At 50.8% G+C, this 25679-nt stretch overlaps 1 protein-coding gene across 5 annotated transcripts in view; it reads left to right on the forward strand.

Moving 5' to 3' along the window:
* Nucleotides 1-24577, forward strand: part of DIS3L2 (DIS3 like 3'-5' exoribonuclease 2) — a 196771-nt gene extending 172194 nt beyond the window's left edge. For all 5 annotated transcript variants that reach the window (XM_081007397.1, XM_081007400.1, XM_081007398.1 and 2 more), the window contains 7 exons: nucleotides 9727-9910; nucleotides 10858-10944; nucleotides 15272-15419; nucleotides 16012-16142; nucleotides 16315-16419; nucleotides 20907-21008; nucleotides 24074-24577. In XM_081007397.1, coding sequence (XP_080863523.1) covers nucleotides 9727-9910; nucleotides 10858-10944; nucleotides 15272-15419; nucleotides 16012-16142; nucleotides 16315-16419; nucleotides 20907-21008; nucleotides 24074-24172 — 856 coding nt within the window. In that variant the 3' untranslated portion in view covers nucleotides 24173-24577. The remainder of the gene's footprint in view (nucleotides 1-9726; nucleotides 9911-10857; nucleotides 10945-15271; nucleotides 15420-16011; nucleotides 16143-16314; nucleotides 16420-20906; nucleotides 21009-24073) is intronic.
* Nucleotides 24578-25679: the final 1102 nt, after the last annotated feature.

The raw sequence follows: 25679 nt of genomic DNA on the forward strand, positions 1-25679 counted from the left end.
AGGGCCATGGCATTTCAGCAGAGAGGTTCTAAACGGGGCTGGGGACAAGATATTCCAGCCATCGGCCCTAATGGATTCTCTGTTTGCATTTGCTGGGTGTTGTATTGATATTAATGTGTTGCCTGCATTGCTGATAACATTATCTGCTCAGTGTTGCACTGACAAAGCCCATGTGTATGGGAGAAGACAATTGTCAGTGACAGTTGTACAGAGGGAAACGAATGGCTCAAGCAACAACTTGTCACATGAAAACAGCTGCAGTGCCAAAGGTTGCGAGGGAAAGCCCAGGCTGCTCCTTTAACATGCCTTTTGGCCCTTTCCACACTTACTTTAGCCCTGCTTGTTCCAGGCACAGATCCGCTCTTAAAAGTTCTCTGACCAAGTGGTGTTGCTGGTGGGTTTCCTTGTGCCTGAGCTCCCCCTGCAAAAACTCACTCTTCAGCGCTCAGTCAGCAAACGTCAATTCGAGTTTTCAGCAGATTGCTGTTTGCTCCAAGGAAGCTTTAAAGAGCAGGTTTTCATGGAGAAAGCTGTGGTGCAAAATAAAGGAGCTCCTAAGGCCCATTTTCCCCCGTCTCCTGGTGTCTGGCTATTTATTTACATTTATATACCGCTGTATCATAAAAAATATATCACATCTGCTTGCAACCATATACAAGCATAAAATTTGCAGCCCCCGGTGGAATTCTAATACCTGCATATAGCAAACGTGATGGTGAGAGGTTGTCTTTGGCGCCGTCTCTGCATTGCTTCTCCTTTCCCTGGATTTAGATGTTTTTGATAGACTCAGCACCAGTTTTGCCAGCCAGTCAGCCATGCTGTCTGTCCCTCCGGTGCCTGAAATTCCCTCTGTGCCTGAATTGCTGGGAGAGAGAAATCCTTGTGTGCTTTTTGCCTCCAAATTCAGCAAGTAGGGATTGAGGCAGGGAGACAAGAACAGAGACTGGAGGAGGGAAAGAGGGGATCGGGCTGCAGAAGAGAAGACAGAAAAGGGGATCTGAAGGGGAGCGCAGTAGGGATGATGGTTGCAGGAGAAGAGTATGCCTGTTTGGGGGCACAGAGAGGGAAGGCTAACCGATGGAGATGCAGAGAGACCTGCGAGTAGGAAAGGAGGAAGGCAGGCAGCCGAAAGAGGGGTGTTCAGAGGGAAGAGAAGGTGCAGGAAGATGTTAAAAGAGGCTGGGCAAAGGCTCTGTTGAAATTGTAATGAGGATGCTTGCCCACAGCTCAGGCAGCAGTCAGGTTGATTGAAATGTAGAAGTGGCTCTCGAGTAGGTGTCTCCCTTCCCCACGGGTGCCTTTGACCCCGTATGCATTTAAGGAAGTGTGCCTTAATGGAGCTACTATCATAAAGATCAAATGGCGTTGTTAACCTTCCTACTCTGTGCTTTCGCCTAATGGGTCTCAGCGCATCACTGGGCTGCGCACTGCAGCCTGCCAGCAGCCTTCGCTTTCCATATTTTGCCTCTTCTTCCCCACCACCACCACCTGCTGATTGTTATGGGTTGTATTCGGCTAATGCATCCCATCAGTGCAAGGATGTCAGTTTGCAACAGGACTGCCCTCGCGCCTTGTGCCATCCCCAAATCTGCTCTAGAGGGTCCTGAGAACCACTAAAACAAGTGGGGAGGAGGACATTCCATTGCATAAGCAGAAAACCTTGTGTTGACCAAATGTTCCCATAGCGCTACACTGGATACGGCCCCAAGTCCCTTGCATTAAATCTCCTGTGGCTACTGAACTTCAGAGGAGAATTTGCACTCAGTTGCTGGCAACTGGGCAGCAGGAATCCTCTTCTGATCTTTAACCCCTCCAACCAGAGGCCTGTGGTGCCTTTTGTTCCTAGTGCTCTTGTGACCCTTCCCGATCCCATTCATTTTGTGGATATGGGGCAGCGCAGTGCTATTCAGGCAGTTTTATTCCAGCTGCTTGGTCTGCTAATTTGCTGCAAGGAGCAAAGAGAAAAGAAACCAGATGCCTTCATGTGCCCCAGCTGCAACAAAACATGTCTCTCCTGTATCGGCCTCTACAGCCACAGCAGGCGCTGCAACCTTCCAACAGCTTGTCTTCACCCCCAAAGGCACACTCCCAAGACAGACGGTTGCCAACCAACCTACACAAAACCCTTATTGCAACCTGGGTACCGCATACCCCAGAGAGCGCCTCTCTCTGACACTGCCCTGCTACCCCAGCTCTGATCAAACATGGTTCAGAGCTCCAGGTCTGCCCGAAGTGAGGATTGTCATGGCACAGAGCAAGCCTCTTCCATCCATTTCTTATGGCTGCACCAGAGATCATGGCTCAGTGGCAGGGCCCATGCCCTTGTGCACAGAAGGTTCCCGGCCCCGGCATCTCCAGGTTAGGCTGGGATAAGCTCCTGCCCAAAGCCCAAGGGAGCTGCTACCAGTCAGTGTAGAGCAGCATTCCCCAACCTTGTGCCCCCCAGAGGCAGTTGTGCTCGAACTCCCAGCAGCCTCAACCAGCATGGTCAATGGTCAGGGGCGGTAGTAGCTGGAGTCCGAGAAGAGCCCCAGGTTGACTAAGCATCCCTGAGCTAGATTGGCACAGGGTATAAGGTAGCTTCCTATGAGGATCTGTGATTCTACCCTCCTTACGGCCCTTCCCTGGTTGACACAGGAGAGGTTGCAAAACATGCCCCTTCCATCTGATCTTTTTAAAACAGAAGCAAACGGGGACTATTTCTAGTTTTGCAAGACATTCCATTTTGGGCACTAGAAAGGCACTGGCTAATAAAGGATTTGAATAATTCATCATAGTACGCTGGTTGGGTTTGCGTTCCTGTGGCAACAGAAGGAGGCAGGGAGATTCTTGTGTCTCATTCCTGCACTGAGGGGCCGAGTTGGACCCTCTGCACAAAAAGTGTGCCATGTCAGCAGAAACAGAGGCTGTTCTCCTCTAAGTAACCCTTGTGTGCTCTGTGCCATTTTGAGTGTAACGAGCGGCGAACATTTTGGCCCAGACAGGATATTTAGCTGTCTAGGATAAGGTCTGTGGTGCTCCCAATGACACCCACTGGTTTTCGCATAGCCCTGTCTGGATTTTTCTGCATCCGGCTTCGCTTTCTTCCCGGAGTGGGGAGAACAGCTCTGTCACCCGAGTCTTGCTTGCTCTAGGCATCCTTTGCTGGGAGTTCATTAGCAAGGGAAACCATCAGCGCTCATCCCAAAATGCCTTCCTCATCAAGTTCTGGCGGTGAACGGCTCGAGGTGAGAGCTAAGGGAGCAATCTTGGGAAAGTTGCTCCCTTCCCGTCCTCCCTTCTCCAGCTCCACTATGTTCATCCCTGGCAGCGCAAAGAGACAAATGGCCTTTCGGCAGCAGGGCTGGACCAGCCAGGCATGGACCATGCGTTTTAATGGAAAGCTGCTGGCGACACAGCAAAGCCGGGCATGATTTTGTTTTTCAAAAGCCAGATTGATGTAAAGAGCCAAAGAGACAAGCAGCCTTGTTGCTAAGCAAATCCTGACACTCCTCTCCCATTCCGGGTCTGCCCATAACCCCCCTGAGACCTGCAGGTTTAGAGCGGTATACAAATTTTAATCATCATCATCATCTTCCCAGATCTGGCAGCGAGAGGCATCCTAGACTTGCAGCAAGGCTTTGTTTGTTCCTACGCCACTTTTCTTTATCAATAAATTAAAAGCGGCTTACAAAAATACTAAAGCTAAATATTGTTTATTAAATTTGCATACCTGTAGATCTCGGGGCTCTTCACAACATCAAATTACAATATATAAAAAACACAAAATACATTATAAAAAGGAACAAAGACAACCCAATAACCCCCCCCCCCAACACATTTGGAAGGGCATCAGATGTCCATCAGCCAAAGGCCTGATTAAAGAGGAACGTTTTTGCCTGGCGCCTGAAGGTGTATCATGAAGGCTGCTGCCTGGTTCTAGGGAACCGTCCACTAACATTGCTTCCGTCTTATCTGGATTGAGCTTCAGTTTGTTGGCTCTCATCCAGTCCATTACTGAGGCAAGACAATGGTTTAGCACTTCCATTGCCTCACCTGCAGATCTGAGTGTCATTGCCATATTGCTGACACCACACTCCAAAAACTCTGGATGACCCCACTTAGCAGTTTCATGTAGATGTTAAATAGCATCGGGCAGTGGTTTTCAGCCGTGGCACCCTGGGGTGCCTTGAAGGATGGTCAGGGGTGCCGTGGGCAGCACTGGCCTCTGTCCCTCTTTTGTTCCCTCTCTCCTCTGATGTCCTTCAGAATGTAAGATAAGAAATATATCTATTTGTGCTTTTTTATTTAATAACCAAGTTTTGTATACTTTGCACACACACACGCACGCACGCATATGCCACTTACGTAAAATAGTATTAAATGTTTATTTTAAAAAATAGCGCTAAAAAACAGATTTTTTTAAATAACATTAAACTTAAGAAACTTATCAAAATATGGTTAAAATCAAACAGTTTTAAAAACAAATACACGTAATAAAATTACATGGCTGGGTAGGCTTAGCCTAAACAAAAAAGGTTTATAGCAGGCGTCAGAGGCAGACCAGCGAAGGTTCAGCTTGCCTCATCTTAATGGGCAGGAACATCCAGAGCACGCTGAAAGATTGATTCCTTGAGAGTGTGGAATGAACATTATGTGGCACTGGCATAGGAGTGTGTAATGCTCTGACTGAGCCCCTGCGCTCCATATTTGTGAAAAGCGCTCCCTGCCGCATGGCCGTGGCTTTATTAAGGGGCTTGACCTCTCCCCAGGGGGTCGCTTTGTATGGCCAAGCGCACTTTCTGGCTACCGAGCCACTGCCTGGAGCATAGAGCGCCTTCCAAGAGTACAGAATTTGGCCGTCTCTGTGCCTGAGCGTGTCTGGGCAAAGTTACTTGGGGATGCTGGCTCTGGGAGCAAATCTTGGGCAAGTTCCACCCAAAGCACTCTTTAGCCCTCCTTCCTCCGTGGTAGAAAAGGAGAAATGTATTTCCTTCCACCCTGGCGCATGCCCGCGGATGAAGTCATTTCCTCGTGTTAATCACTGAGCATGCTCAGCCTGGGGACGCTGTCATTCTTCCGGATTAATTAATTAATCCCCATTTTTGTGAATGTGGAAAACAACTGGGACCGAAGACCGCTGCTGCCCTGTTTATTTTATTTATTTGAAACGCCGTGCTCCCGCCCACCAGAGCTCCAAGCTTCCTCTAAGGCAATGGAGCAGCCCCCCGAACCAAGGAAAATACAATCCTACGTCAACCAGCTGAAAAGCCAGAAATAACCTGTAAAATGTCAAACTGTCTTCACTGGGGGACACCACATTGTGAGAGTCTCCTGGACGCCTTTGTCCTTCTGTCGGGCGGAGGGGGCAGGGAGCACAGCTCTCTCTGTCCCCTTGTGGCAAAACCGAGCACCTGTTTGATGTGCACCTCTGGGCAGCTGCGATGGAAACTTTGCCTGGATGCCCCGAAGGGCAAAAGTTCAGGTCTCACCACTTTGTGGGATCTGCCACAGAGCCAGGAGCCAAGGCTGGCTCAGTCGCACCGGAGGAAACCTGAGCAATGGCCTGGGAGTGCGCCTCTCACATGGGATTCATTCAGCGCGATTTCAAAGAGTCCTAGTCTCTCTGTCTCTGTCTCTGGGATTCTTTTGGGGTTTGGTTTTGTTTTCTTGCTTCCCTGTGCCATGAAATATTTTTCTTCTCACTTCGGCCTGCCAGGCGTCCTCCGGCCAAGCTCGGCTGTGTTCAGGAAAAGAAAAGAAAGAAAAGAACCCTCCTGCCTTTGGAGCGGACGGCAGGCAGGCAGGAGAGCTCCGGCCCTCTGCTCCTGTTAACAGCTGAGCCAGGATCCGGCTCAGCCTCCCCTCGCTGCCAGCCGGGCTCCAGCTCCAGCTTTGCCTTATGATCCATTTCTTTTTCCGAACCGCAAAGCAGCATTTCCTGACTTAATCTCTCTCTCTCTCTCTCTCTCTCTCTCTCTCTGCTGCTAAGGAGGTTGCAAAATTCCCAGCGCCCTGCCGTGTGCCTCAAACGTTCCTGCTTATCAGGGCTGCTTCTGGAGCCCACCAAATGCAGAGAGAAGCTCAGAAGCACCAGATCCCTCCCGCCCCGTCCTTCCTTGGGAACCCCAGGCGGCTAGAAACCAGTGTCTTATTTCTCTGTATTTCCAGATCTGTAGAACTCTGCATGCCCAGTAGAAGCTTGTCTCTAGATTCTGACAGCTGCATGTTCTTCCTGGCCTCCCTTAAATGCAACTCTTACCTTAAGAGTTAAGTATAGCACACTCAAGCCGGTGCGGCAGAGCGGTTAGAGTGTCGGACTGGGAACTGGGAGATCAGGGTTTGAATCTTGACTTGGCCATGAGGCTCGCTGGGTGTCACTGCCTCTCAGCCTCGCCTACCTCACAGGGTTGCTGTGGGAAGTAAATGACGGGGGTGGGCGAACAACGTTTGCTACCGTGAGCTCCTTGGAGGAAAAGGTGGCATATTGTTGTTGTTTAGTCATGTCCGCCTCTTCGTGACCCCCTGGACCAGAGCACGCCAGGCACTCCTGTCTTCCACTGCCTCCCGCAGTTTAGTCAGACTCATGTTGGTAGCTTCGAGAACACTGTCCCACCATCTCGTCCTCTGTCCTCCCCTTCTCCTTGTGCCCTCCATCTTTCCCAACATCAGGGTCTTTTCCAGGGAGTCTTCTCTTCTCATGAGGTGGCCAAAGTATTGGAGCCTCAGCTTCAGGATCTGTCCTTCCAGTGAGCACTCAGGGCTGATTTCCTTCAGAATGGATAGGTTTGATCTCCTTGCAGTCCATGGGACTCTCCAGAGTCTCCTCCAGCACCATAATTCAAAAGCATCCATTCTTCGGCCATCAGCCTTCTTTAAGGTGGCATATTAGTGCAATGGTAAATATAAATAAATAAACTCCCCCGCCCAACCAGTGTAGTGGTACATTCTCCCTCTACACTCGCCCCTGTATTAAATTAAGTCTTTTGCATTTGAAGGACTGTGAGCTCCTCGTGAGTAGGAATCAGCCTGCCTGATGCACTCCTTGATTGTCTAGTAGGAAGACTCCTGGCTCCGGGCCCAGCGATATGACCACTTTCTTCCCAATCGGCAATGTTTTGTTCATTTCCTGACACACTTCTGCACCAAAGGGATTGCTGGGGAGGTGGTCTGGCAGACACAAATCCCTGATAAGAACAGGAGGATAACCAGAGATCAGGCCAGGGCAGGAAAGGTCTGCTCTATCCATGCTGCTTGGGGTTGTTTCTAGGGTGCAGGGTTCAGCCCCGGGGTCACCTTGGGAAGACGTATCTCAGCCTCACACATCTTTTCTTCCTTGAACCCTGTTCACCTCTGGCCCCTGGAAGGGAAAAGGAGAACTAGTGGACTCCACAGCAGCTCAGGAGCTGCGCTTGGGTCAAGGACTGCTGCATTCGGCTCTCTCAGCTCCCCTTGGGACAAGCTGCTGCCATTCTGACCTCAGATTTTTCATCTATGAAACAGGGACAACGGTGACCTCGAGTAGGGATGAACAGATCAGCTTAAGTCTGCCTCGTCTTGTTTCCACTCATGCTCAGTCACAGGTCTCTTCCGATCCGTTTTCTGCGGGCTTTGTGAAAGAATGCGTGGAAAGGCTCACGTTCAAATTGTGCACTTTTTCATACACATGCTCCCCTCCAAAAAATACGCATCTTTCCATGCACATCTCTGTCAAACGTGCATTTTGTATAAATGTAAAAATATGGATTACTTTGCACACTTTTTGCGCACCCAAACTGCACTGCAAACTCTGGGAATGTCTGTGATCTGATCAGGGCAGGGAGCAACTTTGGGGCCCACAGGTTGGGTCAGTCGGCTGCAAAAAGCAGTCTTCATTTCAAGTGACTGTGAAGTACCTTGAAAAGGATAAACTAGGCTAGAGTGGGAAAGGGGGGCAGCAGGAGGGGGCTGGGCCAGGAGTGCCATAAATGGGGGAGGGGGGTCCTTTGACCATTGCATTTCTGCCTGCCATTCTCCCATAAACCAGACATGGGCATTGGGCAAAAGGAATCAATGGGCAGTGCTAGGTTTCGGTGGGTGTTAAATTTTACACTCAAGCAGCTTGGCTGCCACAGTCCTGTGGACATTTGGTCACTCCAGGTGCAATTGGGAACCTGGTGTGTGAACTGTGTTATTAATTAATTGTTATTAATTAATTGTTATTAGCATTGCAGGGGGAGCGGGGCAGACCCCTAACTTTCTCCCTCAGACTACAGCGTGACTGCGTCCTTTCCCCGCTGTGACTGGGCGAGTGCAGCATTGAATGTGGACAGGATTTTGCAGAGAAGCGTTAAACCACAAGGACAGGTCCCTGCCCCGAGGAGCTTACAGGCACTCTCTGTGTGCTTCTCTCCTGTGTCGCAGGTGGAAATCTGAGCAGGTCCTCCTGCCTGGTTTTTATGTCTTGTCCTTTCCTTCTTACTCCTCGGAAGAGGGGCTGCTCATATTCCGCTGGGCATTTTCTTGCGTCCATAAAGGAAGCAACACTGCCACCTGGCGAGGATTTGTTTGCATAGGCAAAATAATTCTGCACCACGTCACTGGCAATGTTGATTTTGCTCTGAGAAAAAGCCCCAGTAAATGAACAGGTTATAAGAGGTGGGGGTGGAGGGGGGGTAGATTTGGGGTGCTGCCAGGATGGCAAGAGTGGTGACGGATCTGACCCCTCAAGCCAAAGCCTCTGCTCCAAGTCCCGTCTTCCAACGTGGAGACAGCCCCTGGGCCTCCTCTTGCCATCGCAAAAAGCAATTCTGTTTTGAGATAAATAATAATAATTTATTATTTATACCCCGCCCATCAAGAGCTTTTGACTGTGACAGTTCAAGGGAGATAGAAAAGCAAGGAGAAAGAGAGGACTCTGGGATCAAGGGCTTGTGGGAATCATAGAGGTGTAGACGTGGAAGAGACCCTGGGGGTCATCTAGCCCAACCCCTGCAATGCAGGAATCTCAGCTAAAGCATCGCTGACAGACGGCCATCCAGTATCTTTGGCAATTCTCAAATTATTCTCAAGATATGCTTTTTTGGTCCTCCATAGCGCTGCCTGCTCCTCCTAATACAGTGGTTCTCCGTCCGTCCGTCCCCCCAGGCCACACTTTCAGAATAAAAATTTGCTCATGACACACCATTTTTTTTGATTGATACGAAATACATTGGCAAATAAAAAGTAGCAACTCTCAGCAGTGCTTGATTTATAACATAGGTAAAGGGACCCCTGACCGTTAGGTCCAGTCGTGACCAACTCTGGGGTTGCGGCGCTCATCTCGCTTTACTGGCTGAGGGAGCCGGCGTACAGCTTCCGGATCATGTGGCCAGCATGACTAAGCCGCTTCTGGAAAACCAGAGCAGAGCACGGAAACGCCGTTTACCTTCCCGCCAGAGTGGTACCTATTTATCTACTTGCACTTTGACGTGCTTTCGAACTGCTAGGTTGGCAGGAGCAGGGACTGAGCAACGGGAGTTCACCCCGTCGCGGGGATTCGAACCGCCGACCTTCCGATCAGCAAGCCCTAGGCTCTGTAGTTTAACCCAAAACCACTAAAAAGAAAGATTATTTCTATACTATGCCGTGCTGTGCTTTACTACAGTGAAATGCTTACCTGTTTCTTTGATTGCCCTTGAATCTTCCTGCCACCCTTGCCACCCTCTCCTGCTAGCCCCTCTCTCCCTTTGAGAGCCACTGTCCTAAGGGTTCCTTCCTCCACTCCAGGCTGGTAGAAGAGTTTATGCTGCTGGCAAACATGGCCGTCGCCCACCAGATGCACCGCTCCTTCCCATCAAAGGCCTTGCTGCGCCGTCATCCTCCGCCCCAGAGCAAGATGCTCAAAGACCTCATGGATTTTTGCAGCCAGATGGGCCTGGAGATAGACTGCAGCTCTGCCAAGGCCTTGCATGTGAGTCTGTGCATGGGACATGCTGAGAGCCAGGGCCTCTGGGGGCTCGGGGGGGGGCGGGATAAATGTGGATGCCTCTCCCTAGACTTGACAACTTTTTTATTTTTCAAAAAATGGATTGTTTTATTGTGTATTTTAATCATGGGTGCCTATATTTTAATGTGTGCACGGTTGGTTTTCGTGCTTGCAAACTACATTTGGCACGAAGTGCTACATCAATTAATAATAATAGCAATAATGAGTCTTGTAAGGGTTTTTTCAGTGGCTAATAATCTCCCTGTGCCGTGCTGCTTTCTAGAATGTCCTGACACTTGGAGAGATGGCTGGCAGCGAGAGCAAGCGGGGCCTGTTATTATGCTTGCAACGATGATCGCTGTGTAATTAATATTAGTATTATTCATGCCCAAGGTGGCGGGGAGGAGATTCCCAATAAGAGGCTGCCTTTGGAGTTCATAATAGAGGCCAGGCCTGAGGGAGGGACTCCCCTGATCCCATTCTCTTAGAAGAAGAAGAAGAAGAGTTTGGATTTGATATCCCGCCTTTCACTCCCTTTAAGGAGTCTCAAAGCGGCTCACATTCTCCTTTCCCTTCCTCCCCCACAACAAACACTCTGCGAGGTGAGTGGGGCTGAGAGACTTCAGAGAAGTGTGACTGGCCCAAGGTCACCCAGCAGCTGCATGTGGAGGAGCGGAGACGCGAACCCGGTTCACCAGATTACGAGACTACCGCTCTTAACCACTACACCACACTGGCTCTACACCAGACCAGCCTTCCCCAACCTGACGCCCTCCAGATGTTGCTGCACTCCAGCAGCCGGTGTCGCCAAGGGTCAGGAAGGATGGAAGTAGTCGGGCAACTTCTGGTGGGCCTGTGGTCATCCGCCCCCCAGGCTTAGACATGATGCTACATCAGCTGTCTGAGATCTTTTCCTTTTCTCTTCTCGCCAGGAAAGCCTGAACAAAACCTTTGGAGCTGACAAATATGCCGAGGCCAGAAAGGAGGTGCTGACCAACATGTTCTCCCGCCCCATGCAAGTAAGTGGGAGCCCTGCAGTCACTGCCACCTATGTCCATGTCACAGAGCAAAAGTAAATCTCGCACAGTTCAGAGTTGGAGTTAACTCCTTTTTTATAGCAGAAATAATAATAATAATAATAATAATAATAATAATAATAATAATAATATATTATTTATACCCTGCCCATCTGGCTGGGTTTCCCCAGCCACTCTGGGCAGCTTCCAACAGGATATTAAAATACAATAATCGATTAAACATTAAAAGCTTCCCTAAACAGGGCTGCCTTCAGATGTCTTCTAAAAGTCTGGTAGTTGTTTTTCTCTTTGACATCTGGTGGGAGGGTGTTTCACAGGGCGGGCACCACCACCGAGAAGGCCTTTTGCCTGGTTCCCTGTAACTTGGCTTCTCGCAGGGAGGGAACAACCAGAAGGCCTTCGGAGCTGGACCTCAGTGTCCGGGCAGAATGATGGAGGTGGAGACGCTCCTTCAGGTATACTGGACCGAGGCCGTTTAGGGCTTTCAAGGTCAGCACCAACACTTTGAATTGTGCTCGGAAATGTACTGGGAGCCAGTGTAGGTCTTTCAAGACCGGTGTTGTGTGGTCTCGGCAGCCGCTCCCAATCACCAGTCTAGCTGCCGCACAGATTTCGCTGAGTGTCAGGCCCAGTGAGCCCAGCAGCTCATCCCTGGTGGGTTTTGCTCCATGAAATCAGTTGCCTTGTAGCCCCTTCAGCTTCCGTGCCTCCTCTTCCCAGTCTTCTCCCTCTCCCTTCTGCCTCCCCAGTTTCTTTAGACAGCGCCTAATCAAGCCCACAATGCGTGTGGATTCATTTTTCAACAACCCATGAAAGTGCACACCTCTATAAGCTTGTTCATCTCTTAAGTTCCCACAATAATCTTGGTGGAGACTAAATGGGCTATTTTTCTACTGATTAGCTTACGGAACTCACTGGCACAAGGAGTGGCGGTAGCCACAGCCTAGGAAGCCGCCTTACACTGAGATAGACAATTGGTTGATCTAGCTCAGCATTGCCAGCACTGACCGGAAGCAGCTCACTGTGGTCTCAGTCAAGGACACCTTCCTTGTGGGTTCCAGCCTCCCCTCCAATGGAGGTGGGTGTGGGGTAGGGAAAACAACAACATGGGGACTCTGCCCAGCATGAGAAACTCAGGAACCGAAGCAGAAATGGGGTCAGTCTAGATCCCGGCTCCTGGTGTGTGGCTGTGTCCCACTTCCTCATGGGAATATCAGCGTTTGGAAACTGCTCCCTCCTGCCCAAACCTCCCCATGGCAGGGATTTTGCCGTGTTTATCCAAAGCCCCAGAGCAAAGCAGCCTGACCTCCTGCGGTTTAGGCAGCCGTCTTGGGGAGATTGCGCCTTTCCACAGAGGAAGGCGGTCTGTGCTGAGTGGGCCTTGATTTATTACGGGGCTGATCTTTAGATCGAAAGCTGCCAGGAGGGGGAAGCGCACGGTGCCAAGTCCTTCCCTCGGTCTCCGTGAGTGATTGCATCAGGAGATGAAGGATGACTCCCGTTGCGGACGGCGAGAGAGGCAGGTGTGCGCCTGTGCGTGTGTGGCTGCGCGAGAACCCTGCCGGCGGGAAGCTGTGCTCCGCAAACAAGGTCGAGGGGACCTTGGACCGCTCCGAGGTGGATTTGGGGTGCCGAAAAAGGCCGATCCCCTGGCTCCCACTCCCTCACTCCGAGGCCCGTGGCAGCCCCAGCGGAAATCCTTCCGTGACGCGCAAGCCCATCTGTTCAACCGTTTGCCTGGTCCTCCTGCCCCATCCATCACCTGGGCTTGCCCTGCCACTTCACAGGCCCAGCCGTCCCTCCTGCTTTGCTTTTTTCCAGCCCTCTTTGCCTCGGACAAATCTGGCTGCAAAAGGAGGTCACGCTCCTGAGTTTGGCAACGCAAGAGATGAAACAGTGCCTGCCTAAAACTCTGGAGAAAGACGACCCATTTTGACGTTCTGTTTCCTTCATCCTAATAATACTTGCTGCTGATGCTGCATTTATTTATTTTTCCATTTATATGTTAGCCCTGTCACTCAAACAGCTCTTCCGTCAGGTAGATCACTCTTGCATTATTACTCTCCACTCCCCGAACCCCTTTCAGAAGGAGGGGTGAAGAGAAGGGGTTTCTTTTCTCAGCCGCCCCTTCTGTAATTTACGGAGGCAGGGCTAAGAACACAAGAATAACCCCACAGGCCAATGACCCATTTGGTCCAGCTTCCTGTTCTCACAGTGGCTACCCAGAACATCAAATCACATAGTTGGAAGAGACTCGAAGGGTCCTCTAAACCAAGCCCCTGCAATGCAGAAATCTCTGCTGAATTATCCGTGGCAGATGGCCACCCAACCTCTGCTTAAAAACCTCCAAGGAAGGAGAGTCCACAACTTCCTGAGGGAGGGAGACCGTTTCTGTAAGTAACTCAGAAGCAGGACCCGAGTGCAAGAGCCCTCACCCCTCCTGTGCCTCCCAACTGTGGCAGCAGAGCAGAGCCATTGTAGCTGGTGCCCCTCAAGAGTCTCCTGCTCCACGAATCTGTCTAGCCCTCTTTTTAAAGTCATCTAGGTTGGTGGTGAGCATTGCCTCTTGCGGCAGCGAGTTCCGCAGTTTCATGATGTGTTTTGTGAAGAAGTGCAGTGGTATCTCGGGTTACAAACGCTTCGGGTTACAAACACTTCGGGTTACAAACTCCGCTAACCCAGAAGTACCAGTAGTACCTCGGGTTGTGAACTTTGCCCCAGGATGAGAACGGAAATCGCGCGGCAGCGGGAGGCCCTGTTAGCGAAAGCATGCCCCAGGTTAAGAATGGTTTTGGGTTAAGAATGGACCTCCGGAACGAATTAAGTTCGTAACCCGAGGTACCACCGTATTCTCTTTGTCTCTCCTGAATCTTCCAGCGTTCATGAAGCAGAGCAGAGCCATCACGGCTAGCAGCCATTAACAGCCTTATGAACCTACCTGGGCCCACCTTGCAGGAGGGTTGTAAGGAAGACAAAGCTGATGAAGAAGTGAGTCCCCAACTCAGCCTCTCAGCCAGAGGAGGTTGCACTCAGTTAACATCTCCACTGCTAATCCCACGGATGAGAACCCAACGTGCAGCTTCCTTTTCCCCTTCCCTTTTCTAACCATTAGTGCAGCAATGGCAGCTAGCAAGTGCTTAACAATATCCAGCCGCCTCCTTGCCTTGAGCTTCCGTTCTCCAAAAGCAGGCATGTCGAGAAAGCAAGAGGCGGTAGCTGTTCTGCTTCATTAAATGCTTGATGGGCAGTTGTCAGTCAGTTGTCAGCATGGCAAGACGGCGGAGGAGGAAAAGCTGTCAGAAAACAGATAGGCGTTCAAGCCCTTTTCTGGTGGGGCGGAGTGGGGTGGGGAGAATCCTGTTCCAGGCACTAATCCAGCCTTCTCCAATGTGGTGCTGTCCAATGATTTTGGACCACAGCTCCTATCAACCCCAGCCAATGAAATCACTGGAGAGCACCAGGTTGGGAAAGGGCTGCATTAATCTATTAGGTGTCACAGACTGGTTGGTCACAGAGAAATGGTGGGGGGCAACTCCCTGGGGTCCTGGGTGCCTGAGGACCCACAAAATTCCCCATGAAGGGACCGGGCACCCACAAATTGCAGTGCCAGGGCCATGCATGCTGCATAGCATCCACGGACCCAGGTACCCACGGTCACAGGGCCAAGCTGGCACTCCTGGTAAGAGGCAGCAGCTAGGGAACCCCCAAGTGAAGAAGGCTCAGAGCCCAGGGACTGGTGGTGGGATGACAGTGGCAAAGAGAAGACTCGGAAGGAGAAACTGAAGCAGGCAAGGGGAACGGGTGAGGCCAAGAGGCAGAGATGAGTCCAGCTGGTGAAGAGTCACAGGTGTCTCCCCCTCCTGCTGCAACAAGCTCTCCTCCCCACTGGTCTCCCAGAACCAGAAGAGGCATGAAAAGGGCAGGGCAGCAGCAGGCTTCGTGCGGGCGCAGTCTCCAGTTGCTTGGAAAAAAGCCCTAGAGGTGAGGGCTGTGGCGAGGCGCCTTTTTCAGTCTCGGCAACTTGATTCATGGGGATGAGTTGCTGTCCTCATTAGGCTTGACACCCAGCCAAGTCTGCGGAGATTGTGCTTTTGCTAATAAAGAGTTAACTCCAACTTTGAACAGTGTGATTTACTGCCGGCTCGCTCCTTGACATTAGGAATGGAGGACATTAGGAATCCACACCATGTGTGGATCACAAAGCTCTGCCGTAGGGAGCCACTTGTGTGACCGTGCCCCCTCTTTGGGCCTTGTTCTACTCCCCCCCCCCTTGCAAGAGCTCTGACCCGCCTCCTTTCTCTCCTCGCAGATGGCTGTGTATTTCTGTGCCGGGACCCTGGAGAACGAGACCCTCTTCCGCCACTACGCCCTCAACGTGCCCCTCTACACCCACTTCACGTCGCCCATCCGCCGCTACCCGGACATCATGGTGCACCGACTGCTCTCTGCTTCCCTGGGTGGGTTTCCCTGGGGAGATGCCCCCAGCTCCCCCTCCCTGGGGTCAGGCTGGGCTGCACAGGAGAAGGGAGAGGGGCTGGGCGACTGCATGACCCGCCCTGCTGGGTCACACCAACGAGGGTGGCATCCTGCCCAGGGTGGTGCTACTAATTGCATCTTAGGGTTGCTCTTGTAGAACTCAGCCAGGAAAATTATTTGGGGGCTGCTTGTGGGATCAGGATGCTGGACTATTAATTTTATAATGAATGATTTCAGAGTGTTGTTTATGCTGTACTTTTGTACTGTTTTATTGTTGTTAGCCGCCCTGAGCCCAGCTTCGGCTGGGGAGGGCGGGATATAAATAAAATTTATTATTATTATTAAATGGGTCTTTGGCCTGATCCTGCAAGGCTCTGCTTATGTTCTTACGGGGAGGTGTTTGGCAGAAATCGCAAGCCCTTGTGTTAATGGAAAAGCAAGTTGGGATCCAAGCCGCAGGCCCCCACCTCCTGGTTTGGCCCCAGACGCAGCGCAGTCCCTGCAGCCCCCAAGGGGGTGAGCTGGCTGCTGCTCCCTCTGCCTCTTCTGACAACCCACCACCTCCTTTTCCAGGCGATGGCCCTGCCCCAAGGATGGAGGAGGCCGATATCCAGCAGCAGGCTGAGTACTGCAACGACAGGAAAATGGCTTCCAAGCGGGTACAGGAGCTCAGCGCCGATCTCTTCTTTGCCGTCTTTGTCAAGGTGAGGCGAGGCAGCCCTTGGGGGTGTGGCTTCTCCCTCCCGTTTTCCTTGGGTCTTTTGCACAGCCCGTCTCTGTTGCCTGGGGTGTGGCTGGGCAATATCCCAGGGTCCGCTGGGAAGGAGGGTCTTGTGTCCGCTCTGCTTAGCACACCCTCGCTGTCTCCCCTCCCAGGAGTGCGGCCCCCTGGAGTCGGAAGCCATGGTGATGGGCGTCCTCAATGAAGCCTTCGATGTCCTGGTTCTGAGGTTTGGCATCCAGAAGCGGATCTACTGCAACGTAAGTGTCCCTCTCCCAGCCGTGCAGGCGCCCATGAATCCAATCACGACATTGGCTTGAATGATTTTAACTCGGTATAGATTTTTGATTTAACTGTGCTGTGCTGCCTGATTGCTTATCATCTCCCTGCGTCGTACATCTTTGGGCTCCTTGGGCACAGAGGCAGCTAATAAGCAAATCCCCCGCCAGGCCTGTGCCGGCAGCATCTGCAGCTCCTTGCAGGCCCCAGGTACCTGTCAGGGAACTGCAGGCAGCGAGGGAGGAAAGAATTAGAGGATATAGGGAACGATCTCCACTGCTCAGTACTGAGTCCTCCTCAGAAGACAGAGAAGAGGATAGTGAGTCTGGGGAGGAAGGGGTACTTCAGAGAGAGGGGGATCCACGTCACAGGGGAAAACGGAAGGGGCTGAGCCGTTGGCTCTGTTGGTCTCGAGGGAGAGGGAAAAGAGAAAGTAGTTAGAGCAACGCGTCATGAGAGACGGGTCGCTTTGTTTATTCTGCATGTAATCTTGTCAGAAGAAAATAAAGAAAGGAATTTATGGCTGGCTGCCGGGAGTGTTTTTCTGCTAAGTGCAGCAACGCATGCAGCTGGCTAGCTGACAGTACCCCTTTGATCCCTGGAGAACGCAGTCAGGTAGTGCATTAATTTTATGTAGTAATAATAATAATAATAATAGTACAGTGGCTGCTCGGGTTGCGAACGTGATCCGTGTGGGATGCATTCTCACAACCCAGGTCTGCGTATGCGCAGTGCAATTTAGCGCTTCTGCGCATGTGCGACCGCCGAAACCCAGAAGTAACCTGTTCCGGTACTTCCGGGTTTCGGCGGTCTGCAACCCGAAAAAACGCAACCTGAAGTGGCTGTAACCCGAGGTATGACTGTAATAATAAAATAACATAACATAAGAAGTTATTTGAGTAAGTATCATTTCCCACATAAAGGTTGAAGAATTGAGGATGTTCCCCCCACCCCCAGCTACAGAATTTGGAACGCCAAGGAACATAATTTTTTGAATTGTTAGCACGGAGAACCACTTCCTCTCCCCTTCTTGATGCCATCCTGACTAGTAGCTTCTTCCAAGAGCCTCGTGCAAAAGATGTTCCTGTCATATGGTGTCCCATAGCCTTAAGAGTGCGGTGGGGGGGAGCTCACTTGTCATGTTACAGTTACTGTGGACAATATGGATATGCAATAGAGATTACGAAATAATATGCAGTAGAAAATGTTGGCAGTAGGACCCGTGGAGGGGATGAGGCGGGGGGGGGGGAGTCTCGAGATTTAGAGAAATCTCTTTATATGGATATATATTTGGTATTGTTTAAATTAATACTACTACTACTACTACTACTACTACTACTACTGCTGCTACTTTATTATTTATGCATCAAACATTAAAAGCTTCCCTAAACAGGGCTACCTTCAGATGTCTTCGAAAAGTCTGGAAGTTGTTATTCTGTTTGACATTTGGTGGGAGGGAGTTCCACAGGGCAGGTGCCACCACCGAGAAGGCCCTCTGCCTGGTTCCCTGTAACTTGGCTTCTCGCAGTGAGGGAACCACCAGAAGGCCCTCGGAGCTGGACCTCAGTGTCCGGGTAGAACGATGGGTTCTTTGTAAAATCAAATAAAAATGTTTTCAAAAAAGAAAAAAGGGTGGGGGCCCCTGGAACTGCTTCTTCAGTCCATCTTGCCCCATCGTGGTTCAAGGGCTTTTTCTCCCCTTGGCTCTCTTTAAGGCCTGTTTCCTCAGTCTCCACTCCTCCATCTGTGAAATGGGAGTGAGGCAGGGCTGGTGTATAAGACACACTCGGGAGAGAGGCATGCCTCTTAGTCGAACACGGCCAAGGCTAGGTTGCCATTCCTAGCAAGCGCTGGGTCTGAGGGGTTTTGGGGGGATCCTGGAGCTCTCCAGTTCTTGGAGACGCAGCAGCCGTCTTCTCCAGGCAGCTTCCCTTCCCCGTCCCCTGTAAGTCCTCTTTGCCGCCATCCCGGCTCGTTTGCCTTCCCTAATTGCTGTTTAGGGGGCTCTTGTGCCTTGGCGTTCGGCGATAATGAACCGTCCTCAGCGCAGCTGCCTCGAGGGGGTGCCTCCGACTCCTCCGCCCGCCATCTGCCCCTCCATCAGACCCTTCCAGGGGGGTTGTTATCCCTTCGCAGCAGCCATAAAACCGAGGAGAGGCGGCGTGGCGAGGGCTTTTGCCTCTTCAAACGAGGGAACGGGGAGACCTTGGTTTTAATTTCAGCTTCGGAAACGGGAGCTCAGGGGCGCCGGGCACTCGGTCCGCTGTTCCCTGGCACTTGCGAGAGGTAGAAGCTTCTGCCAGCTACAAGGTTATGCGACATGGAAGGGAGTCGGGGGGGACGGACGAGAGAAGGGTCACCTGGGGCTTCTGCTTTGTGGGTTTCCTGTGCTTTGCACAGAGAGCTCTCTGGACTTAGAGAAAAGATTCATTTATTTTTTAATTGCAAATGGAATCTGTGCACACACAGGCAGACTCTCCTGCCTCATAAGCTGTCGCTCACTTTGGGGACAGCCTATATGATCAATGCAGACTTTCAGTCATCCCCTTTTAATTACATTTTAAGCAAGGGGTACCCGCAGCAAATTGTTGCATAACACCGGTCCTGAGAGATCTGCATTGGCTCCCAGTACGTTTCCGAGCACAATTCAAAGTGTTGGTGCTGGCCATTAAAGCCCTAAACGGCTTCGGTCCTGTATACCTGAAGGAGCGTCTCCACCCCCATTGTTCTGCCAGACACTGAGGTCCATCTCCGAGGGCCTTCTGGCAGTTCCCTCCCTGCAAGAAGTGAGGTTACAGGGAACCAGGCAGAGGGCCTTCTTGGTGGTGGCGCCTGCCCTGTGGAACGCCCTCCCATCAGGTGTCAAGTAAATAAGCAGCTTTCTTATTTTTAAAGGACATCTGAAGGCAGCCCTGTTTAGGGAAGTTTATAATGTCTGATGCTGTATTGTTTTTAATATTCAGTTGGAAGTGGCCCAGAGTGCCTGGGGAAACCCACCCAGATGGATGGGGTATAAATTGTTGTTGTTGTTGTTGTTGTTGTTGTTGTTGTTGCAGTGCAAAAAGGCTTCCCTTCAGTGTCCCAGTCAGTCGACCATTCCCTATTCCTGGATACTCCATTACATTTCCTCTGTTTGGTTCGGTTTTCTGGGCTTTTGGGGGGGGGGCAGTTTCCGCCAACTGTCAGTCAGTGTTTTGTGGCCACTGAGCCCACCCAGTCCTCATTGGGCTATTTTGAAGCGTGCGCCCCCCCCCCCCATTTTTCCAGCTTGCTGACACCTTCCTCCCCTGTGTAGGTGTTGCACTTTTGGCAACATCAGCATCAGCAGCCATGCCTGAACATCAGAAATGGAGTGAATGGGGGGGGGGAATCCTCTGAATCCCGGGGTAAATTACTCCTGGCTCCAATCCCTTTGAAACCAGCAGCCAGCCTTTCTCTGGTTGTTCTGCACGTATGCTGAGCTTTGGCAAGAGCCGTCTCACAGAACCAGGGTGGTTGGCGGTGGGTGAAATCAGGAAAACACTTGAGGAAGATACACCTGGCCCATTCCAGACCCCTCTGCTCCCTGAGAGCCCAGGGATGTGCCTAGCCCAGCCTTCACCATTCACGTGCCTTCCAGAAGAATAGGATCACAAGTCCCATCATGTAACAACCAGAACACCCACTTTAAATAATAAATAATAATAATAATAATAATAATAATAATAATAATAATAAATAATTTTATTTATACCCTGCCCTCCCCAGCCAAGACCGGGCTTAGGGTGGCTAACACCAGGTATAAAAACAATTGATTAAAATACAACTTAAAAACAAGATTAAAATACAACATTAAAATGCAGCCTCATTTCAGTAGAAACTCAAATCAAAAACTTTTTGGGGATGAAAACGTCAAAGCTTCCCTAAAGCCAACTTTCCAGACTGGTCCTACATGGGCCAGAAAAAAGCCAGGGAAGTCCCCAAATAGGAGTTCCATCACAGAAGGAAAAAGGAAAAAGGGGGAGGGGATCAAGTTAATTCCAAGCCAAAGGCCAGGTGGAACAACTCTTTCTTACAGGCCCTGTGGAAAGAAATCAGATCTTGCAGGGCCCTGGTCTCTTGAGACAGAGCATTCCACCAGGCTGGGGCCAGTGTTGAAAAGGCCCTGGCTCTGGTTGAGGCTAATCTAACTTCCTTAGGGCCCGGGACTTCTAGGGTGTTGCTATTTATGGACCTTAAGGTTTTCCGCGAGGCATACCGGGAGAGGCAGTCCCATAGGTATGAGGGTCCTAGGCTGGCATGTTTTGATGGTTGCCCTGTTTGTGTGTTTCCTGCCCTTGGGGAGGAAGGACAGGATAGAAATCTAATAAACGTGAATAACGTAAACGCAATAAATGGCCGCTGTAACAACGGCTGCACCAGCACCTGATCCCACGCACCGTTCTGCATGTTTCCGTAAGAGCACCTGGTCTCTTCTTTCCTCTTGCAGGCCCTGCCGCTGGTGGGCTTCCAGTTCCAGAAGCTGGGCAAGAAGCCACAGCTGACTCTGATGTGGGAGCCAGAGAACTTGGATCAGGATGCTGTGCAACAGGTAAAGCCCCCTGCCCGCCCCAGTCCTTCCCTTCCCCAGAAGTGTGGGGCATGGCTGTGGGTGAACGCAGGAAGTTGCCTCGTGCCTATCCTATTACTTCCTTCCTGATCCTTTTAACCAGGGGTGCCCTCAGGGCATTGAACCAGAGGCCTTCTACATGCAAAACAGGTGTCCTACCACTGCACTTGCAGCCCCTCCTCCTGCCTCTCTCGCTTGCTTGCACCCTCACTCACTCTCTCTGTTGTACGTTAAGGTGCAACTGAGCTTGCACAGAAGAGGACTCTTGCGTGAGTTAAGACAAACGGACTTGGCGGCCTCCAGATTCCCAGACTATCCCTGCACTTGAACCTCTTGAGCTGACCTCTTTGGTGTTTAGACTGGTGCCTCTCAGGTTGCCTCATGCTTACAGCTTCTTCCTTCTTCTCTCTCCATCCTAAAGATCAGAGGTCAGGCTGCAGCTATCCTCTGAGAGAGCAAGTAGCTGGTGTGGCTGCCTTGTTCTGCTACAGATGGCTTAGACTAGGTAGAACTAGGAACTTTTCTGTCCGAGTCAAACCTCGGTTCCCAGACACCTCCGTTTTGGAATGTTTCGGCTCCCAAACACCAAAAACCTGGAAGTGTTCCGGTTTACGAACGTTTTTCGGAAGCCTAACTTCCAACGCAGCTTCTGCTTGAGTGCAGGAAGCTCCTGCAGCCAATCAGAAGCCACACCTTGGTTGTCAAACATTTCGGAAGCCAGACAGGCTTCCAGAATGGATTACATTCGACAACGAAGGTTTGACTGTACAGTGGTACCTCGAGTTACATACGCTTCAGGTTACATACACTTCAGGTTAAGAACTTCGCTTCAGGATGAGAACAGAAATCGTGCTCCAGCAGTGCAGCGGCAGCAGGAGGCCCCATTAGCTAAAGTGGTGCTTTAGGTTAAGAACAGTTTCAGGTTAAGAACGGACCTCCGGAACGAATTAAGTACTTAACCCGAGGTACCACTGTATGTCTTTCCTACAATAACATGCTTCATTTTTATTCTGTGTGTGTGTGTGTGTGTGTGTGTGTGTGTGTGTGTGATTGCAAGTCTGCTGTCTAACCAAGATTCACTATCTTAATGATACTAAAAAGGTTTCAATGGGTAATTGGAACCAAATACTCCAATTCTGTCCCTTCCATTCAATCCCACCCACGTTACTTCCCAGCCTGCCAATTTGTGGAGTGCCCCCTTTGCTCCTCTGGCATTATGGACAATTCCCCCAAACCGAACAGGTAAGGGCTGTAGTAGCCCATCTGCTTTACCTGCAGACGGTACCTGGTTCAATCCCTGGCGGCATCTCGGGTAGGTCTGGGAGAAGACTCCTCTCTGAAACCTGTGGAGCTGCTGCCAGTCAGTGTAGACAGCACTGAGCTAGATGCACCAATGGTCCAACTTCGCAGAAGGCAGCTTTGTGTGATCAGGGCTGTTTATGTTGCAAACTGCCTTGTGATCTTCAGAAAGAGGACAGTGTGTAAAATTAATTAATAAAAATGATGGAATTTAGGCTCATTCGCATCACTTGGCAGCTGTATTGTCTGACTTCTTTGCAATGCCTTCCTGGTTAAGCCCTCTTCCAAAAACTTAATTGACACACCGTTTGCTCCTTCCCCTTCCAGGCTGTTGCTCTTGTTCTTGTCTCATCTCTCCTCCTGGGGAGGCCACAATCCCCACCCTTCCCACTGTTCTGTCCTAGCATGCATCCTGCTCTGCCTCCAATCCCCACGGCAGTGCTCAGATCCAAGAACCCTTGCATGCCACACACACACACACACACACCACTCCTAAAACAGATTTCCTGCGACGTGGTGTCAGATGCTTTAATAGAAACTCTCTCGATCTCTCTCCCTCTCTCTTGTGCGTGTCCCTCGCATCCATTAAATCAGTAACTCAGCCGCAGGGAGGCATTTGTTGGGTTTGATTAAGCTCTGCTCTGGTGCCAAGCGCAAGTTGGCAGCCCTCCCTGCAGTGCCCTGGCTAATTGTTTTGCAGTCCTTGGCAAGGGGCCCCTGGTCCTGCCACCTGGCTGGGAACGAGGGACGCTGGGCGTAAGGCAAAGGGGGCTACTAATGCACACGCAGAGATCCCTAATCCTTCCGAGGAGATGCTTCTGCAAAGTAAGGCAGAACCAAAGGGTGGAGCAATAGGACTGTCTCTTGCCAGAAGAGAAAATTCCCGGGACCTTCAGCTCACATGCTGCCTGTGGCCCACAGCTGCATTTCACACGGCCCCCAGTGTCATCAGCTCCAGAGAAAGGAAGACCCTGCTTCCCCCCAAGAACTTCTGCATGCACTGAGCTGTGGTCCTTCCCTGAAGAATCCACAGGGACATAGGAAGCTGCCTTATACATACTGATGGAGTTATAACCCTGCGCCCCTCGTTGTCCTTTGCCATCCACACAAAACTAAATGGGGCTTAGCACTATAATCTTTGGCACCGGCCTTTTTGCACCTTCCTGCCTGGGTAGTGCTTGTTAGGTATTCTAAGATAGACTGCCTCTGTGTAGAGAGGTTCTGTTTAGCTACCAAATACCTTCAGATCAGGGACGTGGGTGGCACTGGGTTAAACCACAGAGCCTAGCACTTGCCGATCAGAAGGCCGGCGGTTCAAATCCCCGCGACGGGGTGAGCTCCTGTTGCTCGGTCCCTGCTCCTGCCCACCTAGCAGTTCAAAAGCACATCAAAGTGCAAATAGATAAATAGGTACCGCTCGGGCGGGAAGGTAAACGGCGTTTCCGTGTGCTGCTCTGGTTCGCCAGAAGCGAATTAGTCATGCTGGCCACATGACCTGGAAGCTGTACGCCGGCTCCCTCGGCCAATAAAGCGAGATGAGCGCCGCAACCCCAGAGTCGGCCACGACTGGACCTAATGGTCAGGGGTCCCTTTACCTTTACCTTTTACCTTCAGATCACCTTCTGTGAACTTCCTGCTTTCCTAGACCAGAAGGGGTGGCTTTCAGGGACATCTCAGCCTTTTCGAATCAATCACTTGCCAGCCAGCTAACCTGCTGCCCTTCTTCTTCTTCTTCCTTGTCGCTCAAGGTCATTACTGTTTTCACCTTGGTGGAGGTCGTCCTGAGGTCCGACACCGTCCCCTTGAAGTACAGTGCGGTGCTGAAGAGGCCTGGCGGCGAGGAGTGACCGGCTCCCACGTCCGGAGATGGATTGTGCCCAGCTGACACTGCCAAAGCAACATCCCAAAGGGCCTCATCCTGCAGTGACTCTCTCTCCTGGGGAAAGTCAGGCTGTGGGCCTCTCGTTATCAATTTTTGCGAACGGGTTTTGTTTTATGTCTGGATTTTAACCCAAGCCAGCAGCAGTGGGGACGGCAGCCCTCCAGGCATCCCCAGCTGCTGCAGGGACCTGAGTCCCCCTCGGCTCCTGGCTTTTTAGACCCTCCTTTTCTTAAACAAGCCCCTTGCAAAGGACACAGAGGAGCTGAGAGCAGCCCGTGGTGTGATTCCTGTGCCTTAAGGCATTCCTTGCTTCTGTGTTTGTGGCTGTGGCCATGCGGGCATAATAAAAAAAAACCACCTTGGCCAACAACACCCATGTGTGTGTGCGTGTGTGTTTGTGCAGGTTTCCGTCGTCCTGATTTCGCTGGCATTTTCTCATTTGACATTTCAACACGAGAGGAAGTTCCGAAACGGTTATGAAGCAGCAACGGTGCTGTTATCTTCCTCTTTCAATTCCACACACCCATCTCCATCCTCTGCAAAAACAGCACCGTCGCTTGGGAGAGAAGCGATGGTGACAAACAATAAATCTGGTTGTGTGTGTTTTAGCCAGTTGAATCAGGGCTGGTGAGTGTGGAATGAGGACTAAAAGAGGACTGGGAATTTTGGAAGAGGGCTGGAGCTCTCCCTACCACCACTGCCGCCCAGAGAAGAAAACCTGCTAGGAATTGGGGAAATCAGCAAATGGAGAAAACAAGTTCTTACATTTGGATGACAGTAGAACTCATTGTCCCCAAAGTAAATAGAAAAGATTCAGAAATTTGGGGAAGTGGCAGGATTTAAATTAAATAGGAATAAAACCCAACTATTAGTCAAAAATTTGAAGGAAGAAGAAAAAAAGGATTTAGAGCAAAATATTGAGATAGAAGTCCATAAAAAGGTTGAGTATTTAGGGATATGGCTAACATCAAGAAATACCTTTTGGGGGAGGGGGGAGGGAAAAATGGGGGGGGGAGGATGGTGTATTTTTGATAAATTGTTATTTTGAAACTCCTAATAAAAAAAAATTTTTTTTAAAAAGGAAAGTAGAACACATTGTAGGAGGAGAACCTTCTGGGATCACAAACCCATAGAACTGCAGACCTGGAAGGGACCACGGGGGTCATCTAGTTCAGCCCCCTGCAATGCAGGAATCGTTTTGCCCTACGTGGAGTTCGAACCCATGACCCCGAGAAGAAGCTAAATGCCAATGGGATTTGGGGGGGGTGCAGTCAGCCAAGGGGCCACCATCACTTTGAATGCAGTAAAAAAAAGCAGCGTAAACTGTTTGCAGTCTGAGGCAAGCGAAAACCGCACCTATTTTGTGAGAGAGGAAAGGCAGGGGTGTACTGCTTGCTTGGTTCAAGGAATGTGCTTCATGCTTGCTACAGAGATAAGGGTATAATCAGGACACACTTCCCTACCTAAAATAT

The sequence above is a fragment of the Podarcis pityusensis genome, assembly GCF_964106645.2.
Source record: "Podarcis pityusensis genome assembly, chromosome: 5".
Classification (NCBI taxonomy): Eukaryota; Metazoa; Chordata; class Lepidosauria; order Squamata; family Lacertidae; genus Podarcis; species Podarcis pityusensis.